At 40.3% G+C, this 23,288-nt stretch overlaps 1 protein-coding gene across 5 annotated transcripts in view; it reads right to left on the bottom strand.

The window, feature by feature from the left end:
* The window catches only part of LOC136864086 (protein zyg-11 homolog B), a 417,362-nt gene that overhangs the window by 25,752 nt on the left and 368,322 nt on the right, over window positions 1-23,288 (bottom strand). For 4 of the 5 annotated variants that reach the window (XM_067140642.2, XM_067140640.2, XM_067140639.2 and 1 more), the window contains one exon: window positions 14,615-14,765. The exons of the other annotated variant lie outside the window; for it this stretch is intronic. In XM_067140642.2, the coding sequence (XP_066996743.2) occupies window positions 14,615-14,765 (151 nt within the window). The remainder of the gene's footprint in view (window positions 1-14,614; window positions 14,766-23,288) is intronic. 5 annotated transcript variants of the gene reach the window in all.

The following is a 23,288-nucleotide window of genomic DNA, read 5'->3' as shown; positions in this document are numbered from 1 at the left end:
GTATTTAGGTTGTGTGTTCTCCCAGGATGGTAATATAGTAAGTAAGATTGAATCAAGGTGTAGTAAAGCTAATGCAGTGAACTCACAATTGCAATCAACAGTATTCTGTAAGAAGGAAGTCAGCTCCCAGACAAAACTATCTTTACATCGGTTTGTTTTCAGACCAACTTTGCTTTACAGGAGCGAAATCTGGGTGGACCCAGGATATCTTATTCATAAGTTAGAAGTAACAGACATGAAAGTAACAAGAATGATTTCTGGTACAAACAGGTGGGAACAATAGCAGAAGGGTACTCGGAATGAGGAGATAAAGGCTAATTTAGGAATGAACTCGATGGATGAAGCTGTACGTATAAAGCGGCTTCGGTGGTGGGGTCATGTGAGGCGAATGGAGGAGGATAGGTTACCTAGGAGAACAATGGACTCTGTTAAGGAGGGTAAGAAAAGTAGAGGTAGACCAAGACGACGATGGTTAGACTCTGTTTCTAACGATTTAAAGGTAAGAGGTATAGAACTAAATGAGGCCACAACACTAGTTGCAAATCGAGGATTGTGGTGACGTTTAGTAAATTCTCAGAGGCTTGCAGACTGAACGCTCAAAGGCATAACAGTCTATAATGATAATGTATGTATGTTTATTTTTAAGTGAAGCAGCACCATGAATGGTAAGAGCAAGTAAGTCACTGAAGTCACTTCACTCTAAAATGGTACATTCACAAGCCTAGCACATGGCCTACAAAGGGTTTGTAGAGAAGTGAGAGCAAATTATCTTGAAGTAGACAGGCTTGTGACAAATGTTAGAAAGGTTTTCTTAAAAGCCCCCTCACGAGTTACACAATTCAAAAGCAGAAGCTCCGGTTGTTGCGTTTCCACCACAACCTACAATCACTCTGGGGGCACGTGGTTAAATACATACTTGTATTATTGTGAAAATTTCCAGGTAGTGAAAAAAACAGTACAGGGTTTTGACTGTCAAGAAGCTGCTTCAATACAGATCGCTGAAGAAATGCTCTCTGAACCAAACATGGAGGCCAGTTTGGCATTTATTAAGTCAAACTTCGCATTGTTGTAGAATTATCAATTCACTGGAAAAGAAAGGTGAGGTAATGGTAGATTTCATTTCACTAATTTAACATCTTGAGTCTATTGACAACACTAGTGGTGAAATTGCTACAGCTATTGCATTTAAACTGGAAAAAAAAAAGTGCTAGACACAAATACCAGATATAGAATTTTATGCCAAATCTCACATATATCCTGTGGAAGGACATAAAAGTAGGACTATTAGGCAGTACCATATGGCTGATAAAGCAGGCATGAGAGAGGTTTTTGAAAAGTAACTATGATCAGTGGAAAACGGTAAATAAAAATGTAAACAGACTCTGGGATAGGTTTAAAGGAATGTGAAAACAGGTTTGTACCTTTAGAGGTGGTAAGGAATGGTAAAGACTCACCTTATTATAATAGAAAAATAAAGAGAGTAAGGAGGATGTACAGATTGGAAAGAAATAGAGTTAGAAACAGCTGTGGAAGTGAGGAGAAAAAGGAACTTACTAGGAAATTGATTCTAGCAAAGAGTCACCTAAGGATAACATGATGGCAAGTATGATTAGCAGTCATACAAATTTTAGTAAAAAATGGAAGGGTATGTATAGGTACTTTAAGGCAGAAACAGGTTCCAAGAAGGACATTCCAGGAATCATTAATGACCAAGGGGAGTGTGTATGTGAGGATCTTCAAACGGCAGAAGTATTCAGTCAGCAGTATGTAAAGATTGTTGGTTACAAGGATAATGTCCAGATACAGGAGGTGACTAATGCTAAAGAAGAATTAAAATTTAAATATGACGACAATGACATTTACAATAACATACAAAAGTTGACAACTAGAAAAGCGTCTGGAATTGACAATATTCTGGGGGATATACTACAGACAATGGGTTGGGATATAGTACCATATCTGAAGTACTTAGAGTAAAACCTCCCTATAACGAACACCTTTGGGACCGAAAAAAATGTCCGTTATGAAGGGGTGTCCGCCCGCAAGAGGTTATGAAACCGGTACCATTAAACATAAGTTGGAACACAATAACCCATGTATTGTATGTGTTATCAATTCTCGCAAATGTACCTTTAATTGTATACTGTATACAGTATTGTACAATATACTGCACTGTACTCACATGAGAAAGTTGTAGATGGGCTGCTGCAGCTGCGATGCACTGTATTAAAGAGACAAAAACACTTCTATGGAAACCTCTATTGAGCACACTGGAAAAAATCCAAAGAAAAGCAGCTCGATTTGTTCTGGGTGATTTCCGACAAAAGAGTAGCGTTACAAAAATGTTGCAATGTTTGGGTTGGGAAGAATTGAGAGAAAGAAGAAGAGCTGCTCGACTAAGTGGTATGTTGTAGATGTTGATTCCCATAGGGAACCTAAAATATTTGTCCTGAATGAGTAAATTTACAATACCAATATAATGGTCCGTTATTGGACATTATAAATTATCCAGCTAACTCATTCTTGGCTGCCTGCGCCTCGCCCTCGTGTGCCAAGTTAGGCTCGTCAGCTGGGACACAGCACACCACCCAAGACGCAAGGCTAGTGCATACCGTGGAAGCCACCGCACAGGCTATTTGAAGCCACCAGCAGCGCCAATGCACTATGAGAGCTATGTCTCAATTTCCAAAAATAGATGCCTGCCTGGCCATCAAATGATGTAGATGTTGATTCCCATAGGGAACCTAAAATATTTGTCCTGAATGAGTAAATTTACAATACCAATATAATGGTCCGTTATTGGACATTATAAATTATCCAGCTAACTCATTCTTGGCTGCCTGAATGAGGGCGAGGGCGAGGGCGAGGCGCAGGCAGCCAAGAATGAGTTAGCTGGATAATTTATAATGTCCAATAACGGACCATTATATTGGTATTGTAAATTTACTCATTCAGGACAAATATTTTAGGTTCCCTATGGGAATCAACATCTACATCATTTGATGGCCAGTCAGGCATCTATTTTTGGAAATTGAGACATAGCTCTCATAGTGCATTGGCGCTGCTGGTGGCTTCAAATAGCCTGTGCGGTGGCCTCCACGGTATGCACTAGCCTTGCGTCTTGGGTGGTGTGCTGGGTCCCAGCTGACGAGCCTAACTTGGCACACGAGGGCGAGGCGCAGGCAGCCAAGAATGAGTTAGCTGGATAATTTATAATGTCCAATAACGGACCATTATATTGGTATTGTAAATTTACTCATTCAGGACAAATATTTTAGGTTCCCTATGGGAATCAACATCTACATCATTTGATGGCCAGGCAGGCATCTATTTTTGGAAATTGAGACATAGCTCTCATAGTGCATTGGCGCTGCTGGTGGCTTCAAATAGCCTGTGCGGTGGCCTCCACGGTATGCACTAGCCTTGCGTCTTGGGTGGTGTGCTGGGTCCCAGCTGACGAGCCTAACTTGGCACACGAGGGCGAGGCGCAGGCAGCCAAGAATGAGTTAGCTGGATAATTTATAATGTCCAATAACGGACCATTATATTGGTATTGTAAATTTACTCATTCAGGACAAATATTTTAGGTTCCCTATGGGAATCAACATCTACATCATTTGATGGCCAGGCAGCCATCTATTTTTGGAAATTGAGACATAGCTCTCATAGTGCATTGGCGCTGCTGGTGGCTTCAAATAGCCTGTGCGGTGGCCTCCACGGTATGCACTAGCCTTGCGTCTTGGGTGGTGTGCTGGGTCCCAGCTGACGAGCCTAACTTGGCACACGAGGGCGAGGCGCAGGCAGCCAAGAATGAGTTAGCTGGATAATTTATAATGTCCAATAACGGACCATTATATTGGTATTGTAAGTGGTATGTTCCGAGCTGTCAGCGGAGAGATGGCATGGAATGACATTAGTAGACGAATAGGTTTGAATGGCGTCTATAAAAGTAGGAAAGATCACAATATGAAGATAAAGTTGGAATTCAAGAGGACAAACTGGGGCAAATATTCATTTATAGGAAGGGGAGTTAGGGATTGGAATAACTTACCAAGGGAGAAGTTCAATAAATTTCCAATTTCTTTGAAATCATTTCGGAAAAGGCTAGGAAAGCAACAGATAGGGAATCTGCCACCTGGGCGACTGCCCTAAATGCAGATCAGTATTGACTGATTGATTGATTGACTGATACTATGTGCTTCATCACTAACTGTCTGTACATAACCTTGAAGTTCTGGATCACTCCTTGGTCAAGCAGCTGAGAAACTGATGTTACATTTGGTGGGAGAAAGACGATCTTTCACAACTTTTCCACCAGTACAACGATTTCCTTTGAAACACAAAGTTTTGTCGGGTAAAGCACGGAAAAATAATCCAGTTTCATCGGCATTCAAAATATTTTCCGGAGCATACCCGTCTATGATTGAAGGTATTTTTTCTTGCCAGTTGTCAACAATTTCCATATTAACACTGGATGATTCTCCGCAAATCACTCTGAAGTTGATACCATGTCGCTTTCTGAATCTTTCTAGCCAGCCATTCGAGGCTTTGAAATCTTCAATACCTAATTCTGTCGCGAATTCTAACACTTTTGCTTGTATCATTGGTCCTGAGACAGGGACATTCTGACTACTTATTTTAGCGAACCACTCTAGTGTTGCCTTGTCAATGAGAGCTCCACTACCACTTTGAAACAGTTTAATGCACTGTTCATTGCCATTTAAATGCCATTCTTTCACTAGTTCCTCTTGCTTTTTCACAATTTCAGCTGCCTGTGTCTTTCCAATCTTAAACACTTCGGACAGTTTACGCACACCACACTTCTCACGTTTATGATAGTCTATTATGCCTACCTTTCCTTTTAAAGTTAAAAACTTCCTCGGAGCCATGTTTACACACACTTACTAACGTAAAATTGAACACATCAAAAGCCCACGAGTCAATGAAAAGTAACCTGACAGTGAAGGCACAAATTCCAGGGCTGTCGAACATGTCAGATCACACAACTTCCGGAAGTAAAGTAAAAGTAAACTCGTGTCCTCATCCCGAGGTAGTGCAGCTCTTTTCAGGCACACCCCCATTGGAGGTGAGCTGCATGTACCATTTGAACCACATACCAGCCCTCCTGCCATTCTTAAATTTCTGGCAGAACCGGGAATCGAACCCGGGCCCCCGAGGACGGCAGCTAATAACACTAACCGTTACGCTACAGAGGCGGACACTTCCGGAAGTGATAGCGTAGCTTAGTGTTGCCTTCCAAGAATGTGTACAGCCAGGATCAAAAGTTACGGTGTCTGTGATTCTTGGAAGTACCGGCTGTGCAAAAAGTAAGCAAATACATACTGTACAGGACACAAATACACAATTTTTTGAAAAAGAAAGTGTCCGTTAGAAGAGGTGTAATTGGAGTTTCTCGTGGCTATGGTGTGTCCGTGTCCGTAATAAAGGGTGTCCGTATAAGAGGGGTAAATTACTCATACACAACATGGGATTTAATTACGGACCTAGAAAATCGTCCGCAAATGAGGGGTGTCCGCCGGTGAGAGGTGTCCGTTAAGACAGGTTTTACTGTATTTGATTATTGTTTGCATGAAGGAGCTATACCAAATGAATGGAAAGTTGCTATAGTAGCCCCTGTGTATAACAGAAAGGGTGATAGACATAAAGCTGAAAATTACAGGTCAGTAAGTTTGACATGCACTGCATGTAAGCTTTGGGAAAGCATTCTTTCTGATTATATTAGACACTTTTGCGAAATTAATAACCGGTTCGATAGAAGGCAGTTCGGGTTTAGGAAAGGTTATTCCACCCAAGCTCAACTTGTAGGATTCCAGCAAGATGTAGCAGATATCTTAGATTCAGGAGGTCAAATGTACTGTACTGCGATTGACCTGTCTAAAGCATTGATAGGGGGGATCATGGGAGACTACTGGCAAAAATGAGTGCAATTGGACTAGACAAAAGAGTGACTGAATGGGTTGCTATATTTCTAGAAAATAGATCTCAGAGAATTATAGTAGGCGAAGCTTTATCTGACCCTGCAATAATTAAGAGGGGAATTTCTCAAGGCAGTATTATTGGTCCTGTATGTTTTCTTATATATATAAATGATATGAGTAAAGAAGTGGAATCAAAAACAAGGCTTTTCGCAGATGATGTTATTCTGTATAGGGTACCAAATACAACCTGTGACAAAGTTCGGTGAATAATCCTGTACTATCAACATAGATGAACAATGCACGATAGCGATCTTACTGTTCTTCGAGATAATCCCCTCGCATAACTATGCACTGCTGAGATCAGCGATACATGTCCTGGAAACTTTGCAAGAAGGTTTCCTTTGGGATGGTGTTCAAAAGCCTCGTCACGTTTCGTTGGATGTCAGGAATATCGTCAAATTTCTTTCCTTTCAAAGCGAGTTTGATGCGCGACTTTTCGGCTCTGACCTTTTTCTGACAAGGGGATCCTGGAGAACACCATTCCATGCTTTGCTGTTTTGTTTCAGGGTCATACCTGAGACACCAGGTTTCATCCTCAGTGACAATACAGTTCCAGAAATTTGGTGACGCATCCGCTGTTTCGACAAAATCCTGTGAAGCCTCTAAACGTGCCTGTTTCTGATCAGCCAAGTGATGTGGCACAAGACAAGAACACGTTTTCCTCTTCCCTAACTTCTGGGTAACGATTTGTCACACGGATTCATGGTTAATCTGCAGTTCATCCTCTATCATGTGCATAATTAATCGTCAATCATTCGAGATTAATGTCCTCACCTTCTCAATGTTTTTGCCACTGATGGCGGTTGCCAGTCTTCCACAACGGGGGTTGTCAAACACTTACCCGGCCTCCTCGAAAACGGGAGAACCACTTGTACACACACTTCAAGGACAGTGCTTGACCCTCACAAACACGTACCAGCATTGCATGCGTTTCTTTAGGTGTCTTTCCAAGCTTCAAACAAAACTGTACATTGATATTTTGATCATTCATGTTCCTGTTCGCAGTTCAGAACCAACGCACTAAACACGCACTGTGTCAAAGAGGTCTTACACGGCACACACACCATGCTCAACTGAACAATGTTGGGAACAGGTGGTCAAAACCTGCTGCTATGCAGGTGCAGCGTTGTGTGTCGCCAGTGTTGCCGGAGTGACCGCTCTGACTTCATTCACCGAACTTTATTGTCACAAGTTGTAAGTTGCAAGATTGTGAGCAACTGCAAAATGCCGTCTATAATGTTGTGAGATGGACAGCAAGGAATGGTATGATGATAAATGGGGTTAAAAGTCAGGTTGTAAGTTTCACAAATAGGAAAAGTCCTCTCAGTTTTAATTACTGCATTGATGGAGTGAAAGTTCCTTATGGGAATCACTGTAAGTATCTAGGTGTTAATATACGGAAAGATCTTCATTCGGGTATTCACATAAATGGGATTGTAAATCAAGAGTACAGATCTCGTCATGTGGTTATAAGGGTGTTTAGAGGTTGTAGTAAGGATGTAAAGGAGAGGGGAATATAAGTCACTGGTAAGACCCCAACTAGAGTATGGCTCCATTATATGGGACCCTCATCAGAATTACTTGATTCAAGAACTGGCAAAAAAATCCAAAGAAAAGCAGCTCGATTTGTTCCAGGTGATTTCCAAGAAAAGAGTAGTGTTGCAAAAATGTAGCAAAGTTTGGGCTGAGAAGGCTTGGAAGAAAGACGACGAGCTACTTGACTAAGAGGTATGTTACAGGTCATTATCCTCATTTTTTTTGATGTAATGTAATTTGGTTTCTAGACTACTGTAATTTTAATTTTGACTATAGTCTTTTTGATATGTTTATGACTGTTCAGGAACATCATTTTAAGATTTAAAAAATTAAGGCTGAAGATGCTCTTTATATGAGTGAAACATGTCCCTTAGAAGAATCGTTTATATGAAAGTGTAAACACCAATAAAGGTGATTTGTACTGAATAGGTGGACAAGAAATACTTTTTATTATAATTACTGTGAATAAGTGGTATGTTCCGAGTTGTCAGCGGAGAGATGGCGTGGAATGACATTAGTAGATGAATAAGTTTGAGCGGTGTCTTTAAAAGTAGGAAAGATCACATATGAAGATAAAGTTGGAATTCAAGAGGGCAAACTGAGGCAAATATTTGTTCATAGGAAGGCGAGTTAGGGACTGGAATAACTTACGAAGGGAGACGTACATTAAATTTCCAATTTCTTTAAAACCATTTAAGAAAAGGTTAGGAAAACAACACATAGGGAATCCGCCACCTAGGCGACTGCCCTAAATGCAGATCAGTATTGATTGATACTCCATGGATGGGATTAAGGAAGATTTAACAGCTAACGATCTTCCCCACTTCATGAAAAGATAGAAATAAGATGGCGACTACTGTGTGCGAGTCCGTGATATCCGTAGTAGATAATGGTGTAAGATGCAGTGAAAAATGTGGCAAATGCAGAAGAGTAGTTAAAAATGGGATTCTATGTCGTAAGTGTGATGAATGGTACCATTTTCGTTGTGCAAATATTGTAAATAGGACTGATATTGAAGAAAGTGAGTGGCTGTGTCCCGAGTGTAAACAAACCGATAGTGAGGCAGAACAACAAGAAAGAGAGACATATGAAACTATAATTAAGATTTTAGGAGTGCTACAAGAAGATTTATGCGCTCTGAAACATGAAAATGAAAGCTTAAAGGACAGAATAAAGAAACTGGAAGATAAAGAAGACATTGGAGAAGAAAGATCGCCGTGGACGGAAGTGACGCGTAGCCATTTTAGGCCTAATGTTAAACATATGGGAGAAACTACGTACAACTTAAAACCGGGAAAAAACTCTTTGCAGTGCCAAAATAGATTTCAGTTACTTCAGCAAGTTCCAGAAGAAGACATACCAAGTTTTCCAAATAATTTTAAATCCAGTGGAGGTAACCTACAGAAGAAGAAAACCAACCGAAAGTCAAGATTGCCAAAGATTCATCTCTACGCAGACAGTCAAGGGCGGAGTATGGCAGAAGGCATCAAGGATGAGCTGCAGAATCCAGAAACTGAGGTTTTAGGACTAATAAAACCAGGTGCCAAAACTGAAGACGTCCTTTCAAGTTGTGATCCTGTGTTAGAGAAGGACAATTATGTGGTAATTGTGAGTGGTACAAATGACATTGCTGCAAATGAAGGTGAGGAACTAATTATGACTCTCAGAGGTAAGATTTCCAAACTACCTGACTCAAAAGTAATTGTAGTTAATGTGCCACCTAGGTATGACCTTTTAGAGGACTCATGTGTGAACAAAGCTGTACATGATGTAAATATAAAAATCAAGAGATTATGTAAGAGTTTTAGAAATGTCTATGTAGTAGATACTTTAGGTTTTGGCAGGCAAATGTTTACTAGGCATGGGTTACATCTGAATGGTAATGGAAAAGCAAATCTCTGTAGACAAATTGCTACAATTATCAACAGAGATTTGCAAACTAATCTGTACTTAAGAAAACCCATACCACTAAACTGGCACATACAGGGAAACTTGCCAGAAAACCCAGACCCTTAAATCAAGATCTATGTACAAGGATCTGGGTTCCAGGGACGTTCTCAACTCATGAGTCAAACGTTACCCAATTGCAACAGTCAAGTTTTAGGGAGGAAGGAGGTCTGAGATTGCTCTTGGTAAACTGTCAGAGTGTAGTAAATAAACAATTAAAATTCGGTACATTGATGGAATCTTATGAGACTGATGTGGTGATAGGAGTAGAATCATGGTTGAGAGAAGGGGTGGGTAATAGAGAAGTATTTCCAGAAGGGTACACAGTCTATCGTAGAGACCGAGGAGATAAAAAGGGAGGGGGGGTGTTTATTCTGGTGAAGGAAACTTATTGTTCACATGAATGGTTTACCGATGAAAGGGATGAAATATTAGGGATAAAATTAGTTTGTCATAATATGAAGGAGGTGGGAATTATAGGAACATACAGGCCTGGAAGAGAGGAAAGAGACATGGAAATCTTTGAGAAAATAATAGATTATACTCATAAAAACAATAATAATGATATGGTAATAATTGGGGGAGATCTAAACTTGCCTGAAGTTGAATGGAATGGAGCTGCAAGTGAAGCCCATGAACAGAAACTGGCAAATAAGTTAATTTGGGAGGGAGGATTTACACAAGTAGTACAAGAACCGACTCCTCTCAATAACTTACTAGATGTATTCTTGGTTAAACCATGGGAAATTGTTGATAAAACTGAGGTAATTGAAGGAATAGGTGACCATAAGGCTGTAATAATGGATGTAGGACTGGTACCAAAAAGGCTTAATAAGAGGGTCACACAAGACAAGAAATTATACAGAAAAACTAAAGTTGATGAATTTGGGACTTGTCTTAAATCACAATTCAGTTGTTGGATAAGTGAAGGGAGTAATGTGGATACACTTTGGGCTAAATTTAAAGGAATCATTTGGGAAGGAGAGAAGAGATTTGTACCTGTTAAGAAGGGTAAAATGACCTCAGACCCTGTTTATTATACAAGGGAAATAAGAAAATTAAAAAGAAAATGTAGAATAGTAAACAGGAAAATCAAAGAGGGTAGGGAGAATAGAGAAACTAGAAAACAGCTAATGAGGGAACTGAATAGAGTGAAAAAGGAAGCAAAAGAGAATTATATGAATGGCATTCTTCAAGAGGGTAATGACCACAAAGGGAAATGGAAAAAGCTGTATTCATATATTAGGAATCAAAAAGGAAAAGGAATCCAAATTCCTACAATGGTGGGAGAAGGGGGTGAACACTATTTAACAGATACTGAGAAAGCAAACCTCTTCAGTAGGGAATTCAGAGATTCAGTAGAAGATTGTCAGGACTTGGAAACCATAACAGAAGATAGAGAGGAAGAGACACATAGGGAAACAAGAAGCTTCTCATTCACAAATGAAGATATTTTCAGAGAAATCCAACTGCTTCAGCAAGGAAAAGCAGCAGGAAGTGATCAAATTACTGGGGAGGTATTAAAGACGATGGGGTGGTATATAGTGCCTTATTTAAAATTTCTCTTTGACTATGTCATAAATAATAGTGTAATACCAAAGGAATGGAAGGAATCTATAATAATACCAATTTATAAAGGAAAGGGTGATAAAAGGAAACCAGAGAACTACAGACCAATCAGCCTGACCAGTATAGGTTGTAAAATACTGGAGAGTTTAATATCAAAGTACATCAGAGGGATATGTGATGATAAAAATTGGTTCATGAGGAGCCAGTATGGATTTAGAAAGAAATTTTCTTGTGAGGCACAACTGGTGGGATTTCAGCAGGACATATCAGATCAGTTGGATTCAGGAGGCCAGTTAGATTGCATAGCCATAGATCTTTCCAAAGCCTTTGATAGAGTGGAACATGGAATATTATTAAAGAAATTGGAGGGAATAGGACTGGACGTAAGGGTTATACGTTGGATAAGAACATTTCTAAATTCAAGGGTTCAGAAAGTCAAAGTAGGAAATTATATATCACAGGAAGAGAAAGTTTGGAAGGGAATTGCACAGGGTAGTATAATCGGTCCGTTACTTTTCTTAATATACGCAAATGATTTAGGGAACAATATAACATCGAAAATAAGATTGTATGCAGATGACATAATTGTTTATAGAGAAATAAATAACATTGAGGATTGCTCAGAATTACAAAGAGACATTGAGAGTATCCAAGAATGGGTTGAAGAAAATAATATGAAGGTTAATGGAGGCAAATCAACTGTTACAACATTTACAAACAGGAGCTTTAAAACTGAATTTGAATATACTTTGGATGAGGTAGTTATCCCTAAAGATGGCAAGTGCAAATACTTAGGTGTGAGATTTGAAAGTAATTTGCACTGGAAGGGTCATGTTGATGACATTGTTGGGAAAGCATACAGATCGTTACATGTCATAATGAGGCTACTTAAAGGATGCAACAAAGAATTAAAAGAGAAAAGTTACTTAAGTATGGTTCGTCCATTATTGGAATATGCAAACAGTGTTTGGGATCCTCACCAAGAATACCTAATAAAAGAACTAGATGGTGTGCAGAGGAAAGCAGCAAGGTTTGTAACAGGGGATTTCAGGAGAAAGAGTAGTGTATCAGAAATGTTAAAGGAACTTGGCTGGGAACCTTTAAGTAAGAGAAGGGAGAAAACTAGACTTATAGGATTATATAGAGCCTATACAGGAGAAGAAGCATGGAGAGATATCCGTGAGAGGCTTCAGTTGGAAAATAATTATATTGGTAGAACTGACCACAAGTACAAAATTAGAAGGAATTTTAGCAGAAGCGATTGGGGTAAATTCTCATTCATTGGGAAGGGCGTGAAGGAGTGGAACAGTTTACCAGGGGTAGTGTTTGATCCTTTTCCAAAATCTGTACAGATATTCAAGAAGAGAATAAACAACAGAGAAAATAAATGAAATGTTAGAGGGCATTCGACCAGTGCAGGATATTGTAAATAAAAAATGTGTGTGATTAAATTAATTCCATCCCCTGGTCTATGGAGTTTGGAGAGCCCAAGTAGGGGACTGCCTGTAGGGGTGAAGTACAGTGGGGACTTCGAGGGCCCTGGGACCGCTACGGTAGCTGTGAAGGCCCTTCAGGAACTCTGAAAAGTGGTAACAAAAGGGGCTATGGTTAAGACGCAGCAGGTCGTTATGCTACTTATGTTCCAAAATGGGTAAAATATAAATATGTAAATAAATTCAATGTTAATTTTAATCTTATACCAGTTGTATATTATTATTATTATCAGAAGTAATTATTATTATTAGAAGTAATTTCACATACTGTATATGAGTTGACTATGTTTGTCAGATATTATAAGTAGAATTTTGTAAACAATATAAATTTATTAAGGATGATATATGTGTTTAATAGAACAAATTATTAGCGTAAATTGTATAATATTGTATTCTAGGAAAATTTTCTTTGTCTCTTGTTAATTTAAAATTTAGTGCTTGACAATAATGTATTTTAGTGTACCATTTGCAAATAGAGAGATTTTTATTTTTTTTTATTTTGATGTATGCTCCAATCACATCGTCCTGATGTAGAACGCAGCTTTTCAAGGTATAGAAACTTGTTGGCAGATAATGATAGATCCTTCACTTTCCAGAACTTTAAAATGATGTTTGTAGTTCAGTACAACTCAGAATAAGGTGAATTAAAAGAACATGTAATTAAGAAGTCTTATTCTTGTTCTTTTGAGTCTTTTTCTGAATCATATTTATATTTTAAAACACATTGCTGCTATGACTGTCCATCAAGGCACAGTCATTCAAAACCTTAAAATTAGTGAATGCGGAAGTCTAGAGGAAATCTCCGTTACGCGAAGCAAAATTTACATTACCACCGAAACTTATATTAACCTTCTCTGTGTCACGCGTACTTGTTAGGTACTAGCCAAGAGTGCCACCCACTTTTTGTGCGATTTTCAACTTCCTAGAAAAAAAATCATTACTCTCTGAGTGTACACCCATTTTCAGTGAAACTGTTTTCCTGTATAAAAGGAATATCTCTGAATAAATGGCACTTTATACCTAAAAACATTTATAGTTAAAATTAACATAAATTATGAATTTAAAAATTTAAAATTCAAATAATGAAAATCCACGTTTTAAGGCAGCTATGCAGTTCTAAAAATCAGTATGACACACTGATGGTATTCCTTATGGTACAGCCTCTTGACTGTCATTCTGGATAAAGTTATGTTATTTGGAGTGATAATATGTCATAAAAGTCAAAATATAAGCTATAGGTTTAGTATCATGAGGAGGGGCATGTTTCGGTCGAGGTAACTCGAGGAAAGCGTGAGATGGTTGATATGGTAAATAACTATCATGGGTAACTTCAGTGAATAATGGCAATGTGTGATATTGTTAATACCAATATTACCATGGAAATCTTCTTTACTTTCCTAAATATCTCCAACTTCAGCAATTGGCGGTGTTCCTCTTACAAAATCATTTTCAGAATCACTCTCACTGACTACAACCTCATAGAAATGTTTTCAACACTATTATGAAGTCCAGTTTACTTTCTGACTCGACATAATCATCTTCATTGCAAAAATTATGTATGTAATCAAGTAGATCATCATTGTTTGCATATACGTCGTCCTGTATGTCCGTCATTACTGTTGACGTGCACAAGATGTGTGGACACGACCTTTACATTCTTAAATATTCATCACACGAAAAGAAATAATTTGATGTGGTGAATTTGGAGACTGAACACCTTCCTTGATAAGAATGTGCTACTCAGTCCCGAGAGGGTACTATACACCCCTGATTAGTTCCCACATGGTTGGGAACATCTGTATATTCTTAAAGAAAAAATTGTTGCAGAAATACACATGATTAAACAGATATTAAAAATGCATGGTTTATTTAGAAGCTAAGCAAGTCTATATGAACATAATATAGAGAACCCAAAAAATATATAAAGTAAAAACAGACATAGTATTACTGTAAAACTTGCAATTCTGCACATAACACTCAGCACTATCTTGAGTTTGCTGGAGTCTTTTAGAATTCAAATCCAATAATATTTCTTCAGTTTTACATTCAAAAAAACATGCCAGAACTCACCATTTTTTGTACAGACATGTTGGATTGCCCAAACTGCCCAAAGCTGCACCTGATATGCTTCTCGGCATGTCAGAAGAGGAAAAAATGGATGGAATGATCGATAAGCTACCATCTCACCATCAGGAGTTTCCCATTGCACTACAACATCACCCTGAAAAAAGTAAATTACTAAAAATCATGAAGATGAATTATTTTAAGAGGCCTAACTTCAAGCTCACTAGTGCCCAAAACAATGAACAGATATGATACCCTAAGACTCCAATGAATAGATAGTGAAAGGTACAAGTGAACTAATGTAGAAAGACGAAGGGATCGTACAAAGGTAACTACGACATACTGGTGTAGGCAGAGTGAGCAACAAAAAGGGGAAAGAAGGACAAGAATGCTCTTTTCTTATTCTGTACTTCCCAGATGAAGAAAGAAGAACTCTCAAGAATGCCTTGCAATAAGCAGAGAGTCCACCTATGAAGATGGTTGTGTCTGAAAATGTGGAATTTGTATGTCCATGTTCCCTCATTTCTGACACTCCCTCTGCTATATTAGCCTGATACTGTACATGTCAAGCATCTTTCCTAACTTCCTATCCTTGATTTACATCACAACTCCACTGTAATTGAATCATTTCTTGAATTTTTAATGGTATACAAGTTACTAATATTTTCACGATTACAGATGCAAGGGCTATATTTTTGTACATGAAAGAACACTTCTGCCACTTGTATCTGGTTCGTAGACCCAATTCGATATTTCACTTCTCCTGGAGAGGTGCTGTTTCTGCTCCATATGGAAAGAATATCCTGCTTATCTACAGGATTATGTGGCATTGGATAAAAAGTTAGTTGACATAAATAAACTGGAACCATCCATGCCATTAGCTTGGCCAATGACTTCAGCTGAGGATTTTTTTATATAACTGTTAGGTTCCTCAGTCTGTTAAAACTAATTTATGAATAACAAATTGATAAACTACCTGAAAAGGAAAACATATGATAACAGAATTATACTTGAAAAGAAATAGCATAAATTTCTGTTAAAATATATTTTCCTTCTCATGTAGTTTATAAACTTGTTTATTCATACATTAGTTTTAAAACTCTTGTTATGACTAGAGGGGAGAAAGAAGGGAAAGGTCAGATTAGACTTGCAACAAGCCCTTGGAAGTAGTGGAGACGTTCAAATACCTGGGGAGTGAATTAATGGAGAATGCTAGACTCGATGCTGAAATTTGTATGAGGATTCAAGCTGGAAGCTGTTTCTATCATAGTGTAAGAAACATGTTATGGGACAAAGATGTGCCAATGGAAGCAAAGGAAACTATGTACAAGATGTATTACATACCCATAACAACTTATGGAGCAGAAACTTGGACAATGACAAAGAAGGATGAGAGTCGAATACAGGCAGCCAAAATTAAGTTCTTGAGGAGTATGATACAGAAGAGTAGAAGAGACAAAATAAGGAATGAGAAAATCTCCAAAGAAATTGGAGTGGAAAAAAATGAATAACAGAATATAGAAGAGCCGATTAAGATGGTTCGGGCACATAAAGCGAATGAGTGATGAAAGAATGAAAAATAAAAGGTGATGGAAATGCAAATGCAAGGAAGGAGAGGCTGTGGACGACCACAACTGAGAAGGAAGGACACAATGCAATGCAGTATTAGAGAAAGAAACCAGGAATGGGACACAGTGTTGGAGGAGGAGTGGTGGAAAGACCCAAAGTGGAGAAGAACCCGGCTACAGCTGGATATTGGGAAATGATGATGATGAGTTTTAACAGACTGAAGAAATTAAGTTAAAATGAACTGAGTTGTAAATGAAAATAAATGGCTTCAAATATCACAAATCAGCTGAGGAATCATCATGATGATGCAAGAAAGATTCATACAGAGAAATAAGGGTATATTATTTTATGCTCTGTCTCTCTAATACTGTTACATGCCATTCCCATAGTAGCTCCTTTCCGTACTTCCTGGAAGGGGCTGGTGACTCATACGACCTGGAATCTCCCAGCCGGCCTGTGGGATGGGGCCGGCCTTTCCGTGTATTGTTCTCGGCGGCCGGCTTACCTGTGAGTTTCTTTGAGATTCAACGGGAATGTTCTGCCTGTAGTGACATAGTGAAATTTCTGGATCAAATTACGCAAGCTATAAAAAAAGGAGGTATGCCGCAGACAGTCAGTCAGAGTTGGACTCCGTGTGGAAGTCAGTGTCAGAGTGAGCGACAGTTGCGTTCTGAGGCGGAGCCAGTGTGACACTCAGTGAGTAGGGGTTCGGTGGTTGGGCTGAGAGCGACAGAGGTGTCGGCTGTCGCTAGTGCCCCACAGAGGTTTGAACCAGGAGTTGTTGTTGTGGCATCGGAGAGACCAGTGAATGTGTAACTGGAGGTGACAGAACAAAAGACTGTACTGTGTGATTCTGTGGACTGAGGATCGCCGTGAGCCAGCGAGGAAACACTCTATCGTGAGTGCGATGATAAGTGGACCTGTGTTAATGTTCGCTGTCGTGTCGTCCTGCTGTTGAATACTGTTGAGATGTTCAATTGTTTACTGCGTGGGACTGTGCGAAGTACTGGATTATCATTGGAGTCAAACCGACAAACAGTCGTGTGTCATATAGCCAGGGGCACTGTGTTCAAATCCAGCTGTCTACGCACAGTGGCTGTAGGAGGTGACTGGGCTTGGGGGGAAAGTGAAAGTAAGGATTAGTGTCCCAGGTAAAGGAGCGGGCCGGACCCTTGCTGCGCCATAAGGTAAAAAGATTTGTAAATAGACTGGTAATTAGTAAGTGTGGCCATTAATAAGTGGTTAGAATTGTTTGTGTTTGAATATGTGTGCGTGCATTTATTAGATCATCCTGAAATAAATTATAGTAATGAAGCAGATGGAGTTTTATTCGTAACAAATGGTGTTAGAAGTTAGAATAGACCCCATATGTGATGTCTGTTAGGTCTTCAGCCCAGAGGCTGGTTGGATCCTCAAATAGCACCAAAGGCTATGCAGTTATAGGGAAACTGCAAAACCAATGGCAGAGCCCAAATGAGGCGTACTAGGCTAGGTGAGGAGTGAGGTAGTTTGCCATTGCCTTCCTCACTGGACCAGAAAGTGCTACTGCAGCATGACTGCTCCTATGAGCAACACCTGCCATAACACTCAGACACTAGTTGTGCTCCAAATGTCATTACTCAGCACCTCCCATACCCCAGCAGCTTCCATACTGTCACATGTCATGTGATACATCACTGTAATCAGCGTGAATCAGTGGACCAGGTACTGCAGGTTTTGACCACCATCAGGAACATTCGAGAACGTTGGTGTATAGTGAATGCACACTCATATAAATTTTATCATCTTCTGTTAATTACTGCATGCCAGTTGAGACCAGAGGCCACACGAAAAATGGAGGCCCAGTTAAATGCGCTCTTTGATATGATGCAGAAAATCAAAAGAAGATGGAAGAAAATCAGAAAATGACGTTGGAGAAGTTAGATGTAGGCTATAGGGAGATGGAAGAAAGCCAGAAAAAGATAGTAGAAAGCCAGGAGAGGTGGATAAAGGAGATGAAAGACGGCCATAAAAGATGGAGAACGACCAGAAAAAGAAGGAAGACTGCCATAAGGTGCTAGCTTGATGATGATGCTTGTTGTTTTAAGGGGCCTAACATCGAAGGTCATCGGCCCTAAGGTGCTAGCAGATGGCCGAAAGAAGACTGAAGACAACCAGACTAAGGAGGAGGATGGCCAGAAGATGGAAGATGACCAGAAAAGGACAGAAGACCTTGTCCAGAAGACTGCAAGTTCTATTCCAGGAGGGAGGCCGAGCACGAAATTTCCCGCCAAGTGCTCACCGTGGGGTTTGAAGGAAACTGGAGCCATGACGTCTGGATAGAAATGCAGAGGGAGGGGGATCATCACCTTCCCCTGGTCTCCCTGGCTTACCAGCCCGTAGTGCACAAGGCCACGGGATCTTCTCCAGCGAGGACGCCGCCTGAAAGAGAACTGCGACTTCCGGTGGATTTCAGGTTCGGCCAGCCTGAGGACCATCGTACCCCGACGGATAGGTACTATCTGGACCTGTCAACCAGACCGGAGGACGTGAGCACCACTATCAAGAACAGTTCAAGCACAGAGAGTGATCGGGTGAAGGTGTGGTACAACCAACGAGTGGACACCTTGGGAAATCACAAGGGCGACCTAGGATGGCTATTTAATTCCATAAAGAAGAAATGCTTGTTTTTCAAGTTCCAGAAGATATGGAAACGCCCTTGCCATGTTCTGAGAGGAATAAACAATGTCAGCTACCGAGTACGACGGAGGCCAAGGTACAAGATGAAGGTGGTACATCCAGACCGACGGGTGCCATACCGAAGAACAGACGAGAAGGTTACAGATCGGGATGATCAGCTCTCGAAGGGGGGCAATGTTACATGCCAGCTGCGGGGTAGCTCCTTTCCGTACTTCCAGGAAGGGGCTGGTGACTCAAGACGACCTGGAATCTCCCAGCCGGCCTGTGGGGTGGGGCCTGCCGTTCTGTGTATTGTTCTCGGCGGCCGGCTTACCTGTGAGTTTCTTTGAGAATCAACGGGAATGTTCTGCCTGTCGTGACATAGTGAAACTTCTGGAGCAAATCACGCAAGCTATAAGAAAGGAAGGCAAGCCGTGGACAGCCAGTCAGAGTTGGACTCCGTGTGGGAGTCGGTGTTTGAGTGAATGACAGTTGGGTTCTGAGGTGGAGCCAGTGTGCCACTCAGTGAGTTGGGATTCGGTGGCTGGGCTGAGGGCGACAGAGGTGTTGGTTGTCGCTAGTGCCCCACAGAGGTTTGAACCAGGAGTTGTTGTTGTTGTGGTGTCGGAGAGACCAGTGAATATGTAACTGGAGGCGACAGAACAAAAGACTGTACTGTGTCATTCTGTGGACTGAGGAATGCTGCGAGCCAGCAAGGAAACCCGCTATCATGAGTGCAAGGATATGTGGACCTATGTTAACGTTCGCTGTTGTGAGTATTGTCCTGCTGTTGAATACTCTTGAGCTCTTCAAGTGCGAAGTACTGGACTATCATTGGAGTTGAACCGACGAACAGTTGTCGTGATTTGTATAGCCGGGGGCACTATGTTCAAATCCAGCTGTCTACGCACAGTGGTCGTAGGTGGTGACTGGACTTCGGGGAAAGTGAAAGTAAGGATTCATATCCCAGGTTAAGGAATGGGCTGGACCCTTGCTGCGCCATAAAGTAGAGACATTTGTAAATAGACGGGTAATTAGTAAGTGTGGCCAATAATAACTGGTTAGAATTGTTTGTGTTTGAATATGTATGAGTGCATTTATTAGGTCATCCTGAAATAAATTAGAGTAATGAAACAGATCAAGTTTTATTCGTATCAATACAGGGTGAACAAAAAATGCCGCACGTGGACGTCGGCATGCGGTTCCTTGTCGAAATTCATGACAAAAGTTTATCTTGCAAAACCTAGTCCCACCAACAGGCTTAATAGAAATGCGAACCGAGATCGATAGCTGCAGTCACTTAAGTGCGGCCAGTATCCAGTAATTGGGAAATAATGGGTTCGAGCCCCACTGTTGGCTGCCCTGAAGATGGTTTTCCGTGGTTTCCCATTTTCACACCAGACAAATGCCGGGGTTGTACCTTAATTAAGGCCACGGCCACTTCCTTCCACTTCCTATCCCATCGTTGCCAAAAGACCTATCTGTGTCAGTGCGACGTAGAGCAAATAGCAAAAAGAAAAAAAAGAAAAGAAATGCGAGTTAAGAAACGAGACTCTGGCAACGCTGTAACAGCGTGCGAGCTGTCTCATTAGCTCAGTGAGACTAGGTAATGCCATAAATGCAGGTTGTGCAGACGCGCCGATGTTCGAGTCGCGTTTGCGTTAATTTTTTTTCAGTCAATGTATCAAATTGTATCCAATGTACACCTTCACTATGCAATACACTATGTTCTGTCTTACCGTTTTAGTTACTTTTATTTAAACATTCAAACGTAACATGAACCTCTTACAGACGTAAACGACCACTTTGTTTCGTCCAGGGCACAAATAAGGCCAATACATAGAACATAATAGAGGATACAGTAACATCGTCTCTATCCAATGCGGTACAAGGAAACACAATACAGTACAGTAGGTAGGCTACACTGGATTGCCCATTATGCTTCGCACAATAATTCCATAGTGTACGTGTGACGTTCAGTCTTATCTTCACAGAGCCGCTACGTACACTTACGAGCAACATTTACTTCACAGCAGATGTTCAAAGCGACCACCTTGCATTTGCAAACACTTCGCCACTCGCTTTGCCGGACCATACACAACACACCTGCATCCACCATTGCCGATGCAGCATGCACGCAAGCTGTCTTGTACATCCATGGGTGGAGTACTATAAACATGTTCCTTTAAGTATCCCCACAAATAAAAATCTAGTGGATTAAGGTCCGGGGAATGTGGAGGCCAGAACATTGGACCTCCAAAACGTGGCAGTGCACCACCATGCTGAAACCATAGTTGTCGCCGAACACCAAGTGGAAAGTTTTCTAAAGTGTCAGGCAAAGTATTGACCAGAAACGTAAGATAGCGGGGCGCATTCAACTTGTTCGGCAATAGGTAAAGGCCTAAAAGCACTCCTCCCATGATTCCAGCCCACAGGTTTATTGCAAAGTATCCCTGAAAGCCACGTTCAGATGACCTATGGGTTGTGGTCAGACCAATAATGGCTGTTGTGATGGTTGAAAATACCTTCCCGAGTGAAGCTACATTGGTCACTCCATATCACATTCTTTGTAAAATGTTCGTTATCTTCAACTTGTTGCAAAAGCCATTCACGGCACTGTACTCATTGAATGTGGTCTTCTTGCCGCTGGTGTTGAGTTAACGTGTAATGATGTGGATGCAGTTTTTCGTCGTGCAACACGTCAACCACCAATGTTTGAGATACCTGGAACTGCCTTGCAATAACATGGGTACTTTGCCAAGGTGATTGGTGAATGGCTTCAAGAATGTGTCCTATGTTTGTGGAGTACGTCTAGTCCTTGGACGACCTCTGTCCACTACTTGTGGACGAAGATTCCCGGTTTCCCGCAAGTGTTGCTCAAGGCGACGAAAAACATTCATCGGTATGGCGCCTTTGAGGGTAGCGTGCTGCATACTCACGAGCAGCAGCAGAAGCTTGGTTATCGGATGCACCCAACACTAAAAGCATATCGATGTATTCACCATTTGTGTACTCCATCAGGAGTCCTACATGCACTTGACAGGACCAGTTATCGTTATGCACTGCGTGGTTAGTCGACTCATGCATTCAGTTGAATGGATCACACTGTCATGTGACAACAGGATGTCATGCTTACAAACGCAGTTACATGACGGGAATTAGGGACCTGATGTCACAAACATAAAAGAAAAAAGAAACTGACATAGATTCGAGCCGTAGCTCCATGGTGCATGTGGATTTGATAACCCAGCAGTCTATTCAGTGAGCTGCAACGGTGGGTACGGTAGAGCAGGATAATGCACGTTTCTCTATCACAATCCGATGCGTTGTAGGATGTGACAGTGTTGCCAGCTTCATGTATTTCCAACAGCACCAGATCCGATTTGGCTATAGAAACTTTTGTGTTGCAATGGGATGCGGAATCGCATGCCGAGCACCAAGTGTGGCATTTTTTTGTTCATCCTGTATATTACTGACATTTGTGGAACTAAAGGATGTAACAGAAACTCAGTCAAATTCAGTTTTGTTTGCATGCAACATGTTTTGTGCAAACATTTGTTTAGTAGGCAATGTATGTTTTTACAGACCCTATATTAATGAGTTGGAAACTTTAAGATTCCTGTATTAACTTAAAATTATTACATTTTGTTTCTATTTCTTGTTTATCTAATTATTTCTGTTTGTTTCAGAAATGGCATATCTCCATCACATTAAAAATTTCTGTAACGGTTAGTACTGAGTTGGTTTTATTACACAGGGTGTCAGGATACTTGCATTCAGTAAAAGATAAAATAAAAACCTAAACCGTCCTAAATAAATTTTAACAGAACTTTAAAAAAAAAATTCTATAAAATGTGATTGAATGCAGAAGTGTTATTTCTGAAACAAATAATCAAATTCTTGCATGAGTAATACTGTTATTCATATGTGATGTCAAAGAAATTATATTCTGTCATATATTGTCTTAGAACAGAGACATCTTTACATATATATTTCTGTAACAAACACTAAATTGCGAGAGTCTGGTGTGTCGTATGAACCTGGGAGATTGCCACCACCTCAGTGAAAATAAAATTCTTCCTCTAAGTATCATATTTTATGAATTAACTAATTAAATACATAAACAAACAATCAAATACAGTATAGTGAAACCCTGAAAATATGCTCCCACCTAATGTATAATACTATATATAAAGTGATTTTTTCCTTCTTCTCAGGCCCCATACATCTCATATATGATGGCCTTGAAATGGACCCTGTATACTGCACTCAAATCCATACCATCAAACTTCATTTATAGATTTTTTTTTTCAATGCATTTTCAGCAATGCTTGGAAGAAAAAATTAAATTTTTTTTGTTACTTGTTCTGCTAAAGTCAAGAATCTGCAAAGTATTCCACCTTTCACTTGTTGGTTTTGCAAAGTGTTAGCCCCATTACCTGCGCTTTCGAAG

The sequence above is a fragment of the Anabrus simplex genome, chromosome 2, assembly GCF_040414725.1.
Source record: "Anabrus simplex isolate iqAnaSimp1 chromosome 2, ASM4041472v1, whole genome shotgun sequence".
NCBI lineage: Eukaryota > Metazoa > Arthropoda > Insecta > Orthoptera > Tettigoniidae > Anabrus > Anabrus simplex.
Note: the sequence above shows the minus strand (reverse complement) of the source record. Positions and strands in the feature narration are given on the sequence as shown.